This window comes from Lethenteron reissneri, chromosome 33 (assembly GCF_015708825.2).
Source record: "Lethenteron reissneri isolate LAM-NWPU_2019-01 chromosome 33, ASM1570882v1, whole genome shotgun sequence".
Lineage (NCBI taxonomy): Eukaryota > Metazoa > Chordata > Hyperoartia > Petromyzontiformes > Petromyzontidae > Lethenteron > Lethenteron reissneri.
In genome coordinates, this window is record NC_083811.1 from 73,173 (window position 1) to 92,854 (window position 19,682).

A 19,682-nucleotide genomic window follows, 5' to 3' on the forward strand; every position below is an offset into this window, starting at 1 on the left:
TCAGCCAATAACCAATGCACGACGATTCAGAACGGCCAATAACTCACGCACAAAATGATTAATTCTTGTAGAGCGCTTTGACCAGAAGCGCTGTGAGTGAGTGTGTGTCTATAATAAAAGCGCCGGACAAGATTCTGATGCTTCTCATGAACTGGCCTCGCGACGCGAGTCTCGCCGAGGGTCGTTATTTATAATGAACCCGGCGCACGTGGCGTCCTCCGGCCCTGCCCCGCCTCCCACCTCGCCAGGGCAAGGGGATAATCAGACGCGAGGGGATCAACACAACCCCGCCTCGAGCCCACCCTCAACTCCACCACCACTCCACTACCACAACCACAACGACCACCACCACTCCACTACCACAACCACTACTACCACCAACCACAACCACCACCAATACTCGGCTCAACTACAATAACCACGACTCCACTGCCACCACCACTCAGCTACCACCACCACTCCACTACGACCTTCACCACTCCACTCAACGACCACCACCACGCCATTGCCGCCACCACTACCACCACCCTCAACTCCACCACCACCACTCCGCTACCACCACTACCACCACCACTCTGCTCAACTACAATCAACACCACTCCACTACCACCACCACCATTCTCAACTACAATCAATACCACTCCACCACCACCATTCTGCTCAACTACAATCAACACCACTCCACCACCACTCTGCTCAACTACAATCAACACCACTCCACTGCCACCACCACTCAGTTTCCACCACCACTCCACTAAAACCACCACTCCGCTCAACTACACTGTATAACAATAATAGTTTTGTTTCTGGGTAGTAAGTGTTCTTTCCTAATTGCTTATGCCTCAAAAGTACAGAAAATTGAGATTATTCCCCACAAACATTGCTTTTTTGACCAGGACAGTGATATTTTGAAATGTACCTATTTTGAATGAGAAAACGGGCAAATTTGTGTCTTTTCGTTCACATAAATTCAGAAAAAAACTATATATGAATCAAAATTAACATGTATTTATACTAAAGTAATACAAAAATGACTACAGAATATTTAGACACCAAGGCACACTACCACAGGCGGGACTGGCCACAGTGGACCGAGTTCTCTGTGGGGAGGAACAACGTCAAGTGGGAGCCACTGGTGGACCCCCGGAAGGTGCTGATGCCACCACTGCACATCAAATTGGGCCTTATTAAACAATCTGTTAGAGCTGTAGATAAGAAGTCGGCAGCCTTCAAGTACCTTCAAGACTTCTTCCCTAAGCTGTCTGAGGCAAAGGTCAAAGCCGGTGTCTTCGTCATACCACAGATGAAGAAGATCCTGGAGTGCAATTAATTCCCCAAGAAGCTCACTAGTAAGGAGAAAGCGGCTTGGGACAGCTTTGTCGAAGTGGTTCGTGGCTTCCTGGGCAATCACAATGTCGAAAACTATGTGGAGCTGGTTGAGACTGGTGAAGAATTACGGCACAATGGGCTGTAGGATGTCCCTCAAAAGTCCATTTCCTTGATGTTAATCTTGATAAATTCAAGGATAACATGGGAGCGTACACGGAGGAGCAAGGCGAGCGCTTCCACCAGGATATACTGGACTTTGAACGCCGCTACCAAGGACAGTATATGGAGAACATGATGGGAGACTACATTTCGGGACGGATTAGTGAAAGTGATTTACAGTATAATCGTAAATCTCGAAAAACTACTCACTTCCAAATCTTTTGTAGTAATTTTTTACTACTTTAGTATAAGTACATGTTATTTTGTATTCATATGTTTTTTTTATGACTTTATGTGAATAAAAAGACACAAATTCGCCCTTGTTCTCATTTAAAATTGGTAAATTTCAAAATATCACTGTCCTGGTCACAAAAGCCAAGTTTGTGGGGAATAATAGCCATTTTCTGTACTTTTGAGGCATAAGCAATTACGAAATAACACTGACTTCCCAGGAACAAAAATTGTGTTACATCGTGCTTTCATCACTACCACATGCCACTGCCACCTCCACTACCACCACCACTCCACAACCAACCACCCTCACTACACTACCACAACCCTCCATTACCACCACTTAACTGCCACCACCACCCCACTACCTCCACCATTACTCAACTACCTTTCATTAGTACCAATTATGGTTTCCAAATTATTGATTTGATAACGATTGTGCTGATTAGGCAGGAGTATCTGCCGTGGTGGTGTTGGCTTTGGTGGTTGTTGTGGTGCGGGGAGCAGCAGTGTAGCGCTATGCTGCGCTACAAACCCGGCGACCCCAGTTACGATTATCTGAACTGGTCCTGGGCCTCCGCTAGGTCGACTCAGCCTCAGATGAGTACCTGGTGTGGTTGTGTGTAAACATCGCCACTAGGGAGACAAAGGCGGCCGGGCGTGGTACTGGCCACCCACCCTCCTGTGTGCCGTGCCAAGCTTCACAGATGCTCGCTAACAGCACTTGCCCCAAAAAATCTGTTGACGCCATACGGGGGTTCTTTGTCTTTGGTGGTGTATGTACGTATGTAGAACTCCTTTCGCACCGTACGTAGCCAACTGTACTAATCGAAGGTGCGGGGGAAGGACAGCAATCTAAACACACAAAAAGAACCGTTCTAAAGAAGTGAGGTTTCAATCTCGATGATTTAAAGTGCATAGCTCCAGTGGCTTCTTGTTAGTGATGGTGGCGGAGTTATCGATGGTGGTGTAATTCCTGTCCGTAGTAAAGTTGTTGTTGGTTGTGGTAGTTGATGGAGCTGCTGCTGCTGGTGGTGGCGTTGCTGTAGTCGCTACCGGTTGGTGTGGAGTTGGAGGAGGTGGTGGTGGTGTAGTTATTGGGGGTGGAGTTGACGGTGGAGGTAGTGGTGGTGATAGTGATAGTGATGGTGGGGATGATGGTGGAGTTGGTGGTAGTGGAGATGATGGTATATTTTATGGAGGGGGAGTTGGTGGTGGTGATAGTGGTGAAGGTGGTGGTGGTGATAGTGGTGATAGTGGTGGTGATAGTGGTGGGTTTGGTGGTGGTCGTAGTTGCTGTTGTCTGTTCTCGGCGATGATTATGTTGCGGTGTTTGTGGTGATGCTGGTGTTGCTGGAGATGGGAGATACTGGTGGAGTTGGTGGTGGTGGTGAAGACGATAATGATGGTGGTGGTAGTGGTGGAGTTAGTATTGGTGATAGTGGTGGTGTAGGTGATGGTGGTGGTAGTGGATGTGATGATGGTGGAGGTGGTTTTGGTGGAGTTGGTGATGGAGGTGATAGTGTAGTTGGTGGTGGTGGTTGTGGAAGTAATAATGATGGAGCTGATTGTGGAGGTGATGATAGTGGAGGTGATGATGGTGGAAGTGATGGTGGCAGTTGGTGATGGTAGTGGAGGTGATGGTGGAGTTGGTGGTGGTGGGGTTGGTGGTGGTGGTAATGGTGTGGTTGGTCCTGGTGGTAGTAATGGTGGGGTTGTTCCTGGTGGTGGTAGTGGAGGTGATGGTGGAGTTGGTGGTGATGATAGTGGTGGGGTTGGTGGTGGTGGTGGTGGTGGGGTTAGTGGTGGTGGTGGTGGTGGGGGGTTGGTGGTGGTAGTGGTAGTAGTGGTGGTAGTGATGATGGTGGTGGTGGTGATAGTGGTGGGCTTTGTGGTGGTGGTAGTGGTGGTGGTGGGGTTGGTGGTGGTGGTAGTGGTGCTGGTGGTGGTGGGATTGGTGGTGGTGGTAGTGTAGTAAGTTGATGAGGAGACGATGAGGAAGTTGAGACACACTGTTTATTAACTCCGGGACAGATACAATAGTTGAAGGGGTATCGGCCCCTTCACCCGTACTATGGGAAACCCACCCTAGTACTAAGCCCTCTGTCCTGTCCCCCAGTCCTCCTCTACTGGGCTACGGGAGGCTGACTGATCTGGCCCTGGCAAGCACAGATCTCGGCACCAGCTAACCAGCCTTGCCCTGATAAGGGCAGCGGTCTGGAAGCTCTTGGGCCGCGCCACTGGCTTACCCGGCTCGGCCCTTATAAGGACGGCGAGACCGGGGAGTCCCAGGGCCTAATCTCCGAGTCTTGGATCTTCACTGGTCAGCTTCGTGTCGAACTGCCTCGAGCTCTTTGGGTTCCACCTTTTATAGGGATCGCCTCCGAGGGCTGGGGGCGTGGGCAATAACTGATGCGGACGTCGGTGTGACCCCCCGTGTATGTGAGTGCCGACAGCCCTGTGTTTGTTGTCCGCCGTTTCTCCCGTAATAACCCCTACATCACCCCCCCCTGTACAGCTCGCAGCCGTCCCGGCTGCAACAATCCCTCAACCCCCAAGAATAAAGATTAACACCGTCAATACACGTGTGCCTCGTAACAGTAACAATAACAAGAACAAGCGTAACATCAACCGATGGTTCCCTAAAAAAAAAAAAAAAACCCCACCCGGAACCGCAACACATATACAGAACGGTATAACAGCACATGCAATCAGCATATCGCGATCACACGCGTACATTGAAGCACAATAGCAAGCAAATCTGCAGGCGACCAACACACCATCAATCCCGTCGTAACTTTTCAACCACAACACAGTTATTCCCTCTCATGCAACGACCGCATCGCACACAGCACCTCGCAGCATAATACAGCCCAAAAAAAAACTTTTTTTTTTTCAATTAAGCCCATCGCGCACGGTGACCCACGAGATGGTACAGCACAGGATACCCGACGCTCCCACGTTAATAATTAACTTTACCATCAAGATAACAACTCCACGCAGCAGCGCACACACTCCCTTTGAAACTCAGCAACCACAGCAGACTCTCCGTCCATTCCCAACACACGCACACACTTACATGGACAGCAAGCAACAAGCAGATAGCGTGGTCATCGTTATTACACACACATACAACCATTAAAAAACATATATACAATGAGCGGGTTCCGCAGCAACGGAACACGCGCGGAAAGCTAATCATAACAACCGGCGCGTTTTGGCGCGAGTCCGTGCAGCGGGCCCGTCACAAGGGGCCGGCTTGGTAGAGTCAGTGGCAGGTGTCGCATCAGCAGGTGCCTGGTCGTCCGGTTTCCCGGACGTGCCAGCGCCGCCCCCCACGGGGGAGGCTGGCAGCCCAGAGGGCTTCAGTCCTGGGGCTCCTGAAGACGGGACAGTCATTAGTGGATCAGAGGCTGGCATCGATCCCGCCCCCCCGGAGTCAGAGGACTCCCCACATGTTCGGCCATTTACGTGGGAGGAAGCGTGCGGAGCAAAAAATGGCTTTAACCGTGAAGGGTGCACAAACCACCGACGCTTCCCCCACTTAATGCGCACACATTGAGGCCGCACAACCTGCACAATTTCAACGGGGCCCCTCCATGGTCGCAACAACTTAGCCGAGGTGGCCAATGGCACCTGAGGGCAGTGCAACCATGCTCGGTCGCCCGGGTGCCATTCGTGCGTGTGAGTCCGGCGCGACCGCAATCTCTCGTTTTGTTTCTGGCGAGAGTCAGAGTTTTGCATGGCCGCCTGCCGTGCCTCCGCCAAGCGAAGGATGTTAAATTTAACATGGTCGGCGATTTTCGACTTAGCATGAGGCGCGGCAATCGTCAGCTGAGTCGCGACAGGCGGGTCAACCTCGCGACCATACATCAAAAAAAATGGCGAGAACCCGGTCGCCGCGTGAGGAGCCATCCTGTATGCCGCCAGGACTCCCCCGATCCGTAGATCCCAATCGTTTTGGGACTCAGATACCTGGTGGGATAGCATGGACGTAAGAGTCCTATGCAAGCGTTCCACCATCCCATCCGTTTGTGGATGGTAAGGCGAGGTACGAACTTTCTTTGTACCCAGAAGGCCACATACCTCGTGTAAAAGGGTACTAGTGAAATTCTTTCCCTGATCGGTCAACAACCGTTCCGGAGCGCCTTTGTCGAGGACGTAGCCCTGAACAAAAGCCTCCGCAACGGCCGCTGCGGACTGGTTGGCGAGGGGCCAAGCCATAGGCCATCGCGTGAAATATTCCACGCCAACCAGCAGGTACTTATTACCCCTCGGCGTGGAAGGAAACGGTCCCAAAATATCAAGGGCGACCAGCTCGTTAACCCGGGTGACCGAAATGGACTGGAGCGGTGGACTGGCTCCCTTCGCCGGCGGCTTCCGTTGTGCACACTGGGTACAGGACCGCAGCAGATCGTCCACGTCTCTTGCCATGCCCGGCCAAAAGTAATTAAGCTGGAGCATGGCAAGTGTTTTGAGGGTACCCAGGTGCAGGAGCCGTTCATGAGCAGCCCATACAGCCCTACCCCTCAACGTGGAAGGCACCACCAGCCTGTGACGGCGGATCGTCCCGTCCCAATGCATGAGTAAGCCCTGGCACCACCCCCATGAGTCAACGCCCGACTTCCCTTGACCTGATCCTTCCGCGCGACGTCGTAGCGCCAGGAGGGTCGCATCCTCCATTTGGAGGCGACCCCACTCAGTACTTGACAAGCCAAGTAGGGAATCACTCCCACCCTCCGAAATAGGACCAGCGTCCGAAGGAGTATCAACTGCGGCCGCAAGAACCCGATCCCGGCCGTCACTTGCCGATTTGCAACGGCCCGAACCCAAGAAACAAGTGCAATCCGGGGCGATCGGCAGGCGTGATAGGGCATCGGCGTTGGTGTGGCGAATCCCCTTCCGGTAAGTTGTCTCAAAATCGAAATCCTGCATGATCTCGAGCCATCGGGACAACTGCCCCGATGGCTGGTTAATTCGTAGGGCATACTGCAACGCTGCATGATCTGTACGGACGGTGAAATGCCGGCCGTACAGATATGGCCGGTACTGTTGGATAAAGAACACGATAGCCAACAGTTCGCGGCGGGTGACGCAGTACCGCTGCTCGGCCGGGGACAGTACTCTACTACCATAAGCCACAACGCGCTCCACGCCACCCACAATTTGTGACAGCACGCCTCCAATCCCGGTATTGCTTGCGTCCGTGTCGAGCACGAACGGCATGGAAAAATCGGGGTAGCTTAACGGCGGGGCCCCCACCAGGGCATCCCGAAGAGAGACAAAAGCGGCGTTCTCCACCGGCCCCCAATGAAATTTGACCCCTTTTGACGTCAAGGCATGTAGTGGCTTAGCGATGGAAGCAAAGTCCGCAACAAACCGGCGGTAATATGAAGCAAAGCCGATGAAGCTTCTAACCTCCCCCACCGAGGTGGGAATAGGCCAGGAGCTGACACAACGCGTTTTGGCGGGATCGGTTGAGATACCTGACCGGCCGACGATGTGACCCAAATATTTAACAGATTCGCGCAGCAAATGGCACTTTTGTGGCTTGAATTTCAAATTAGCAGCGCGCATTTTGAGAAAGACGGCCCGAAGCCTATCAAGGTGTTCCTCGAACGTCTTACTGAATACGATAACGTCATCCAGGTAAATCAAACACACCTCCCATTGCAAGCCAGCGAGGACCAATTCCATCAGGCGCTGGAACGTCGCGGGAGCAGAGTGTAATCCCATGGGTAAGCGATTGAATTGGAAGAGGCCGTGCGGCGTTCGGAAAGCTGTTTTGGGCCTGGATTCGTCGTCCAAGGGAAGTTGCCAAAATCCTGAGAGCAAATCCAAAGTGGAAAAGAATCGCGATCCCGCGAGGGCATCCAGCGATTCGTCCATTCGAGGAAGCGGATAAGCATCGGCCACCGAGATCTTATTTAATCGCCGGAAATCAACGCAGAACCTTAGGGACCCGTCGTGCTTTTTGACCAACACTATGGGTGCACCCCAAGGGCTGGTCGAGGGAGAAATGATGTCCGATTTCAACATGTCATCTACAGCCGATTTGACATGATCCTTTTCGGCGGGACTTAACCGAAAAGGATTTTGGCGGATAGGAGCGTTGTCACCGGTGTCAATATGGTGGCGTAGCAATTGGTACATCCGATATCGTATTTGTGTTTACTGAAGACGTCGGAAAATTCTCGCAATAAGGCGCGTAATCTAGCACGTTGTGCGTCAGACAGGTCAGGTGACTCAGCACACAACGCATCCAGCCAAACCTCGTCAGCGTCTGAGGCTAATCGCGTTTGAGAATCGGTGGCCACCTGGCCAATGATCGGCGTTTCCGCAGGTACCGGAACCGCATGTGCGAACACGGTACCTTGCGAAACCACTGCCGTCCGTGTCCCGACATTGAGGACCGCGATAAACGGGTCCCCATCCCCTTTAACAATAGTCTGGGCCGTCACCAGATCTGGCCCACTCACCCCGGCTCTAGATGGTCCCAAAATAACGCCCCGGTCAGAGACTCCTTTATCGAACGGTCGACGCAAGCGCAGGGGTACCAACATCTGTGCCCCCGGGGGTACACGCACCGTCCGAGCAACAAGCGCCTGTACCGTAGCACAGGCAACACGCACGGCAGGGGTGGCAGGTAGGAACGTCATACGTCGGCCCGATGGAAGCTCGATGCATTGCTGGTCAATCAGAATTTTGATGGGCAATTTGGCCAAAAAGTCTGTCCCCAACAGGCACGGAATAGCCAGCGAGGAGGAGACGAACACCGGGCCAGATAGTTTAATGTCCCCTATCGAAATTTGCGCTCGAATTTGACCGATAATACCCAACGAGCCCCCATTCGCAGCGTAAAACGGTATATCGACAGGGAGCAACGGGCGACTCTGAACGGGCAGGATATTATAAATCAAATCTGAAATGATAGTTGCCGAAGCTCCCGTATCGACCAATAGCCGTACCTCCACCCCGTCAATATGCCCCGCGACAACGGACGACCCCGCTGATGCAGCCACAACTCGGTGAGCCAACTCGGACCATTGGCCCGGTTGGAGCGCCCTCCCCGACATGCCGCGACCCGACGCACCAGCACCCAACCCCCGAGAATTGTGTATCGGACCATGTGATAGGAAAGTGGGTGTGTGTGCAGGCCGAACATGTGGGGTGCCATGACTTGCCCGAGGATGTTGCGAAGGCTTGTGAGGAGGGCCGTCCGCAGCTCCAGGTCTCGCACCGCGCTGTCGAGGAGCCCGGCATCCGGACGCCACGTGGCCCCGGAGGCCACAATTATAGCAGACGACGAGCGTTCCAGAGGACTTGGGCTGGTCTCGGTGGCTTGGAACGTCCCGAGCCGGTCGCTCGGCAGATCGCCATCCTGCAGAACGATCCGCAGCGAAGGCTCCCTCCATTCCAGAAGAGGTTGCCGCCACGGTGTGTCGTGCAGCAGCTTTGTTCGCCTTCCTCCGCTGGGAGATGAGATTGGCGTGAATGTGCCTTGCAGCCCGCAGTGATGACATATCCGCATCGTCCTGCGCTAAGATGGTGAAGTCCAGATCGTCAGCCAGCAGCAAAATTTTCTCGGCCACCATCGCATCGATCCCCTCTTCATCCATACGCGGGAAAGCGTCTTTCGCCAATGACAGCAGGGCCGTGCGATAAGCGAGTGGCGATTCCTTATCACCCTTCTGCCGTTCATAGAAGAGCTGGCGACAATCGGAGGGCGGCCCATAAACGGTGGCCAGCAGCTGCAGCGCCGACTGAATGGTGGAGCGTGCCGACTTGGGTGCAGCAGTGAGGGTGCCCAGGGCGTCGCCGTCCAATAACGCCGGGAGAGCACACAGCGCCTCGTTGTCCGACCAGCCTGCCATCTCTTGGTGGGCCAAGAACCGGCGCTGGAACCCCCCCCAATCGCCGTCGCTTGCAACAAATACCTGTAGGGCCGGCAGGCGTTGCTGGAATGTCGGCTCCGTCTCCGATCCTCTTGGAGCGTCTCTTGCAGCATCCGTAGCGCGTCCCCGTACTGTATGGTCGGTGCTGGCGTCAGCTGGTGGTGACGTTTCAACCCCTGATAGGCTGCCACCGCGACCCGCCTCCGCCGATGACGTGGCGGCTGCTGGCTGGGCACCGTCTCCCGCGTGACGAGCTGGGACTCCTCCCTCCGCCTCTACTGTCTTCGTGGCGGGATTTTCGAGTCGCCCCGCTGTTGTAAAGGCGGGAGTTTCTGGCGGGCGTTGTCCATCTTCCCGCCGCGTCGCTCCTCCCGGCCCCAGGCGAGTTATTTGTTCCAGCATAGCGGCCGCTGCATACAAGAGCTCCGCCAGCCGCGAGTGAGCCAACGCCAACTCGTCAGTCGACGTCCCGGCCCTCTCCGACGGCCCCGCCGATGTCGGAGCCGGCAGCAGTTGTGCAGGTACGTCGGCGGCGATGTCTTGCACTGCCCCTCCCTCGTCGTCATCCTCTCCTGGGTCTTGGGCACGAGTCTTCCGTCTCGTATCCATGCTTGGCCCACTTCCAACACCAGATGTAGTAAGTTGATGAGGAGACGATGAGGAAGTTGAGACACACTGTTTATTAACTCCGGGACAGATACAATAGTTGAAGGGGTATCGGCCCCTTCACCCGTACTATGGGAAACCCACCCTAGTACTAAGCCCTCTGTCCTGTCCCCCAGTCCTCCTCTACTGGGCTACGGGAGGCTGACTGATCTGGCCCTGGCAAGCACAGATCTCGGCACCAGCTAACCAGCCTTGCCCTGATAAGGGCAGCGGTCTGGAAGCTCTTGGGCCGCGCCACTGGCTTACCCGGCTCGGCCCTTATAAGGACGGCGAGACCGGGGAGTCCCAGGGCCTAATCTCCGAGTCTTGGATCTTCACTGGTCAGCTTCGTGTCGAACTGCCTCGAGCTCTTTGGGTTCCACCTTTTATAGGGATCGCCTCCGAGGGCTGGGGGCGTGGGCAATAACTGATGCGGACGTCGGTGTGACCCCCCGTGTATGTGAGTGCCGACAGCCCTGTGTTTGTTGTCCGCCGTTTCTCCCGTAATAACCCCTACAGTAGTGGTGATAGTGGTGCTGGTGGTGGTGGTAGTGGTGGGCTTGTTGGTGCTCGGGGCCGAGGCGGCGCTCGCCTGCAGGATGCGCGAGATGTCGCAGGGCCGCGCGCCGCTGTGCGCCAGCTCCACGATCTTCTGGCGCGTGGAGTCGGGGAGCGGCCGCCCGTTCACGAACACCCCGCCCAGCTGGTTCACGCCGCTGTGGCCTGGCGGGGGCACGGGGACACGGGGGCACGGGGGCATGGGGACACGCGGGCACGGGGACACGGAGGCACGGGGACACGGGGATAAGAGGAGACACGGAGACACGGGGGCACGGGACACGCGGACACGGAGACAAGGGGACACGGAGACACGGAGACACGGGGACACGGGGACACGCGGACACGGGGATAAGAGGAGACATGGGGACACGGGGACACGCGGGCACGGGGACACGGGGACACGGGGATAAGAGGAGACACGGGGACACGGGGATAAGAGGAGACACGGAGACACGGGGACACGGGGACACGGGGACACGGGGACACGGGGATAAGAGGAGACACGGGGACACGGGGACACGGGGGCACCATGGGGATATGAGACACCGGGATAGAAAACACGGGGACACGTGGACACGGGAATATGAGACACGGGGATAGGAGACAAAGGGATATGGAGACACGGAGATAAAAAGATGTGGACAAGGGGACACGGAGGAATGGGGACACGCACGGTAAGACACAAGCGGACGGAGAGATAAAAAGACGCAGATACAGAGAGACACGGACACACACGTAGAGACAGAAACATCCAGGCGGACACAGACACGTGTGGACACGGACAGACGGGGACACAGGGACACACGCAGAGGAAACGTTGGAACACACAGACACACACAGACACACACAGGCACACATCCGCCCATTGGAACAGAGAGGCACACGCGAACAAAGACACGCGCAGAGAGACACGCGCCGTGGCACACAGACACACAGATACACAGATACACACACAGAGACAGAGACACAGACACACACACAGACACACAGACACACACACAGACACAGAGACACAGACACACACACAGACACAGACACACAGACACAGACACACACACAGACACACAGCAAAGACACGTACATACAGATACACACACAGATACAGACACACAGACACAGAGACACAGAGACACAGATACAGAGACACAGACACACAGAAGCATCACAGGTCAGCGCATTGCATCCCAACACCATCACGAACATGATGCCCTTAGTTGACCGCACAAAGACAAAGGTCCCCCGTGTAGCATGTAACGGGCAAGTGCTCTTAGCGAGCACCTATTAAGCGAGTGTTGTTGTCAGCACCACGCCCGGCCGCCTTTGTCTCCCAAATGCTGATATTACTACGCCGCACAAGGTACTTAAGGCTGAGTCGACCTAGAGGGAGGGAACCACTGGATCGGTTCGGATATCGCTTTCCACGAGTCGAATTGAGGTCGCTGGGTTTGTGGCGTAGTGCGTCAACTATCGTGCCACCGCTCCCCGAACATACAAAGACAAAGATCCCCCATAGAGTCTTTAACAGACTGTTGGGGCAAGTGCTTTTAGCGAGCCCCTATTTAGGCTGGCACAAGCACACGAGGGGGTGGGTGGCCAGCACCACGCCCGGCCGCCTTTGTCTCCCCCAGTGACGATGTTTACACACCGCACCAGGTAGGCATTTGAGGCTGAGTCGAACTCGGGGATGCCCAGGATCGGTTCAGATAATTAATCGTCACCGACGTTGTCCGTAAGCGGGAATCGAACTCGGGTAGCTTTGGTTCGTAGTGCAGTGCGCTAACTGCTGCGCCACCGCTCCCCACACACACACGCACACATGCACGCGGGTTGCCACCTCTGAGCTACACGAATCGGGGACACGTCACGGGACGACGAATATCTCACAATAGCCGAAGAAGGGAAAACCCCATACAGGTAGTAGCACGACATTATGTTGAGTGGTGAAGTATGGTTATACTGGTAGGAACGAAGTGGACCAGACCACCAATAGATTAATGTGTCCGTCCGTCCGTCCGTCCGTCCGTGGGGAGGGGTGGTGTTGAGGGTGGTGTTGGAAATGAAAGACTACGAGTCTTTAAATCTCACAGCGTTTCTTGTCAAAACAAACACTTTTAATTAACGTTACACTAGAATACAGTCATTTTTTCTTTAACTCCTCTATACCTGGTCGATATCTCTGTACCGGTACTAAGTATTATTCCTACCAGCCTGTTTGTTACGCAACCTGCCCAACGAAATAATCGTGACTTTTTAAACGTCCCGGGAAGACTTCACAGACGAACAACAAGCGACGACAACAACAATATCAACAACATCAACAACAAATTGGGTCCTGGGGAAAACCGGGACAGGTGGCAACCGCAGCACAGACGCGCTTCCATCCCCCATTCACTCACAGCAGCAGCGGCAGCAGCAGCGGCAGCTTCTGTAGCTGTTGCCAACTGTTGCTATCCGAACAATTGATTTAGACGGGGGGGGGGGGGGGGGGGGGGTTGAATTCTCTATCGGTGGCTGCCCCCCCCCTGCACCCCCTGCCCCCCTATCACAAGCATGTGGTGGGGAAATCGCCACTGCGATCGGGGTAAGGTAAGGTCGTCTCTCACCTTGACGAAATTCTTCAAAAATTTCGTTTCGCCCGTTTGCTCCATTGCTGGCAATGAAGACGGCACCACGATTTCGCGAAAAATCTGACGGGAATTAAACAACCGCGTTTAAGATCGCGAAGACTGCAATGGCACAATTAGTCGTGACTCGGCGATTTCCCCACCTACCCCCCCCCCCCATCTCCCCCCTGCCCCCCCCCCCTCTCTCTCGCCATCCTTACCCCCCCACATCGTCTTGTGATGATCGCGGGAGATTTCGTGTCCGGATTATACCAAATTCACATTCTCACTGCCCCCACCCCGACCCCTCTATCTATTTACGGTGATGAAGAAACGATTGCATCTAAACGTCACCTATGACACGTATATATATGTCAAATGTGTGTGTTTATATATATATATTTTGCTATACATAAGGGACATACAGTGTTGCTGTTATTATCAGCGACGAACGTGTTTGCCAAATTTATCTTCATTATGTTGTGGTTTGCGTTGGACTCTCTGGGGGATCGCACGCTGTAGCGGAGGCACACGTTATAACGGAGGCACACGTTATAACGGAGGCACGCGTTATAACGGAGGCACGCGTTGTAACGGAGGCACGCGTTATAACGGAGGCACACGTTATAACGGAGGCACGCGTTATAACGGAGGCACGCGTTGTAACGGAGGCACGCGTTGTAACGGAGGCACGCGTTGTAACGGAGGCACACGTTATAACGGAGGCACACGTTATAACGGAGGCACGCGTTGTAACGGAGGCACGCGTTATAACGGAGGCACGCGTTGTAACGGAGGCACGCGTTGTAACGGAGGCACGCGTTGTAACGGAGGCACGTGTTGTAACGGAGGCGTGCGTTATAACGGAGGCACGCGTTGTAACGAAGGCACGCGTTGTAACGGAGGCACACGTTGTAACAGAGGCATGCGTTGTAACGGAGGCGTGCGTTATAACGGAGGCGCGTGTTGTAACGGAGGCACGCGTTGTAACGGAGGCGTGCGTTATAACGGAGGCACGCGTTATACCGGTGGCACGCATTATAACGGTGGCACGCATTATAACAGAGGCACACGTTATAACGGTGGCACGCGTTATAACGGTGGCACACGTTGCAACGGAGGCACACGTTATAACGGAGGCACGCGTTATAATAGAGGCACACGTTATAACGGAGGCAAGCGTTATAACGGAGGCACACGTTATAACGGTGGCACGCGTTATAACGGTGGCACACGTTGTAACGGAGGCACACGTCGTACGGAGGCACGCGTTGTAACGGAGGCACACGTTATAACGGAGGCACACGCCGTAACGGAGGCACACGTTATAATGGAGGCGTGCGTTGTAACGGAGGCACACGTTATAACGGAGGCACGCGTTGTAACGGAGGCACACGTCGTAACGGAGGCACACATTATAACGGACGCACACGTCGTAACGGAGGCACACGTTATAATGGAGGCACGCGTTGTAACGGAGGCACGCGTTTTAATGGAGGCACGCGTTGTAATGGTGGCATACATTATAACGGAGACACACATTGTAACGGAGGCACGCGTTATAACGGAGGCACGGCCATGTGGCTTTTTGTTGTTGTTGTTTAAATCTCCCGGTCAATAAATATATCGCCACGTGGTTTTAAAATCCCCGATACCCCTCCCCACGTGGTTTGCGGTGTGCTCGTCACAATGGGATTCCCACGACGAGTTTTCGATCGTTTGATTTTGCTCGTAACAAGTAAATCAAATGCTGTCGCTGCACGTTAATAAATAGATACTCGCGTGAGCACACATGCTGGTTCAGACTTCGCAGTGGAACGGATATCGTAAGCGATGTGGAGAGTGACAGAGATAATCCGTCGAGTTTGTGTTGTTAGTACAATGAGACGTTATCACCATCATCACTAATGATGTATCCACGAAACACCACCACCATCATCATAATCAGTATCAGCATCATTACGAATAATTCATCCACTATACACCACCACCATCATCATCATCACCAGTATCAGCATCATAACGAATAATTTATACACTATACAATACCACCATCATCATCACCAGTATCACTAATGATGTATCCACTATATACCACCACCACCATCATCATAATCAGTATCAGCATCATTACGAATAATTCATCCACTATATACCCACCACCATCATCATCATCACCAGTATCACTAATAATGTATCCACTATAGACCATCATCATCACCAGTATCGGCATCATCACGAATAATGTATCCACTATACACCACCACCATCATCATCATCAGTATCACTAATGATGTATCCACTATACACCACCACCATCATCACAACAACGTCATTACGAACACCTCTTCCAAGAATCATCATCATAACTACGAATACTGTTTATGATCACGATCACCACCACACACAGTTGTATCCACCGCACGCAATCGTCATCACGAACAGCAGCAGTTCCTGGGATTCATATCGCGTCGACAAAAGGCATTTCAAGACAGAACCAGTCAAGACAATTACACCTTACAGTAATACATAACGAACAATTCCAATTATCTTACTCATCATCATCCGTTACTATTTATCCACACTACATCATCACTGTCGTCATCACTTTAATCATCAAAGATCATCATCACGATTAACGTCACCACGACCAGCACGTGTCTATCATCATAATCGTCATCATGAATTTCTACGCTTATAATTATCACGATCATCATCATCATCGTCGTGATCATCACCACGGCCGACATATCTCTCTATTATCAAAATCAACACCTGCAATTATAACCTCCCGTCGTTATCATCACCGTCATCATCGTTTCCGACATCGTTATATAACAAACAGATATGCGCTTGTTTTTCACAGATCGCGAATTCTCCGCGAGCCCTCTAAACCGCAAGTCCGCAACAATAATACATCTGTTGCTGTGTTTATAAATCAAAGAAAGCAGTCGGCCACCACTATTTAATATTTATAAACGTATAGGGGTGCTTTTTGTAGACTATAAACATGTATGTAAGGGTTATTATCACCGTGCATACGCGTGTATACCTATATATGTAGACATTGGTGGAGATAGACGAAGTATATACATTGGCGGTTGTTAAGCTGATATTCATACAGCGATTAATGATCACTGACACTCGCACTCACACACGTGCACTCACACACTCACACGCACATTCACCCACTCACTCACATACACATTCACCCACTCACTCACACGCACATTCACACACTCACTCACAGACTCACACTCACAGACTCACACTCACTGACGCACACACACAGACATGCTCACACACACACTCACCCACTCACACACATTCACACACTCACTCACACACACAGACATGCTCACACACACACTCACCCACTCACACACGCACATTCACACACTCACTCACAGACACACACACGTACGCTCACCCACCCACTCACACACTCAGACTCACAGACACACTCACACACCCTCGTGGTTTAGAATTAGAAACCGTTATAAATACTGAAGCTAAAAATGTGTTTTGGTTTCGTGACGAGCCGACCTCTACCGAGCTGTATATAAATACAGACCACACACACACATATATATATACAGACCACACACACACATATATGTACCTGCATGCCTGGCAAACATTATGCTTGATCAGGAAAGAAATAAATAAACTATGCGGTGGTTATGTGTACGGTCCGTATTTAAATAACTCGCCCCGACCTTATTTAATTACCGCAATCGATGAATGTCTTTTGAAAAGCGACACATCGCATTACGACTCCTCCTGCGACTGCCACCGTCTCGGCACGTCTGCCACGCTGCTGATAATACCATGAAATTACCACGGTGACCAATGCGTAATTATGCAATGGATGCACGCGCGGAATGATGTGACGAACGAGTGGAATAGCGAATGAGTGAATGAATGAATTAATGGATAGATGTCAAAGTGCACGGCCATGATGATAGGGACGGCGCGTGAATTAATGAACGACTTGCATTACCGGGTGAATGAACGAGCGAATGAACGAGTGAACGAATGAGTAAAAGAACGAACATTAACCGAGGAGGAGAAGAGACAGCGTCATCCGGGCAGCTCAAGAACCTTCGTTCACGACCCCACCAGATGCAAAGACAAAGATCCCCCGAATAGCCTTAACAGACGGTTGGGGCAAGTGCTGTTCGCGAGCGCCTACAAACACACAATTAGATACCGACACGTATGCAAATACACACGTAGAGACATACGAATAAACACACGAGTACACACACGCACGCACATGCACAAATGCATATGCATACATACAATTATGAGCAAACAAAAAAAAGGCCCCCCCGTAAAGGCTCAGCATGCTTTTGGGTCAAGTGTTGTTGAGCGAGTACGCACGAATCAAAAGCACCTTGGCATGCACATGACGTTCATTCCGACACACACACACAACACACACCTCTGCGTATACCCCCAATGAGTACAGCCCGCATCATTGAGTACACGCCACAGAGTACACACCACTGAGTAAAGACTACACCAGTGTACACACCACAGATTACACACCACAGAGTACACCCCACAGAGTACACACCACAGAGTACACACCACATATTACACACCACACAGTACACACCACTGAGTACACACCACAGAGTACACATCACAGAGTACACATCACAGAGTACACACCACTGAGTACACACCACAGATTACGCACCACAGAGTACACACCACAGAGTACACACCACAGAGTACACACCCAGATTACACACCTCACCACAGAGTACACACCACAGAGTACACACCACAGAGTACACACCACAGATTACACACCACAGATTACACACAACAGAGTACACACCACAGATAACATACCACAGAGTACACACCACAGATTACACACCACAGAGTACACACCACAGACTACATACTACAGATTACACACCACAGATTACACACCACAGATTACACACCACAGATTACACACCACAGATTACACACCACAGATTACACACCACAGATTACACACCAGAGTACACACCAGAGTACACACCACAGATTACACACCACAGAGTACACACCACACCAGAGTACACACCACAGATTACACACTACAGAGTACACACCACAGATTACACCCCACAGAGTACACACACACCAGAGTACACACCACAGATTACACACTACAGAGTACACACCACAGATTACAAACCACACCAGAGTACACACCACCAGAGTACACACTACAGATGACACAGCACAGAGTACACACTACACCAGAGTACACACCACAGATTACAACACCAGAGTACACACCACAGATTACACACCAGAGTACACACCACAGATTACACACCACACCAGAGTACACACCAAACCACAGAGTACACACCACCCACAGAGTACACACCACTGAGTACACACCACACCACCAGATTACACACCACTGAGTACACACCACACCACAAGAGTACACACCAACCACAGATTACACACCACAGAGTACACACCAAACCACAGATTACACCACCTGAGTACACACCACACCACAGATTACACACCACTGAGTACACACCACACCACAGAGTACACACCACACCACAGAGTACACACCACAGAGTACACACCACACCACAGAGTACACACCACAGATTACACACCACACAGTACACACCACTGGAGTACACACCACACCACAGAGTACACACCACAGAGTACACACCACAGATTACACACCACAGACTACACGCCACTGAGGTAACACCACAAGAGTACACACCACACCACAGAGTACACACCACACCACAGATTACACACCACTGAGTGCAGACCACACCACAGATTACACACCACAGAGTACACGCCACTGAGTACACACCACAGAGTACACACCACACCACAGAGCACACACCACAGAGTACACACCACAGAGCACACACCACAGATTACACACCACACCAGAGCACACACCACAGAGTACACGCCACTGATACACACCACAGATTACACACCACAGATTACACACCACAGAGTACACACCACTGAGTACACACACCCCACAGATTACACACCACAGAGTACACACCACAGAGCACTCACTCACTCCACCCCACGTGTACCGTCTAACAAGCGCGTCCGGCTGCCGGTCTGCCCCGCCCGATCTCCCGCAGCGGCAGTCCCCTCGCCAGCGTCCCGGGGCTCACGCGGGGAGAGACAGCAGCAGGCGGAATGCGACGGGTGGCGTTACGAAGAAGAAGAACAAAATAAA

General features: G+C 52.4%; 1 protein-coding gene across 1 annotated transcript in view; it reads right to left on the bottom strand.

Moving 5' to 3' along the window:
• Positions 1 to 14,462, bottom strand: part of LOC133350418 (paired box protein Pax-6-like) — a 32,685-nt gene extending 18,223 nt beyond the window's left edge. Inside the window, 3 exon segments of the mRNA XM_061564757.1 lie at positions 10,852 to 10,982; positions 13,424 to 13,507; positions 14,450 to 14,462. Coding sequence (XP_061420741.1) covers positions 10,852 to 10,982; positions 13,424 to 13,507; positions 14,450 to 14,462 — 228 coding nt within the window.
• Positions 14,463 to 19,682: the final 5,220 nt, after the last annotated feature.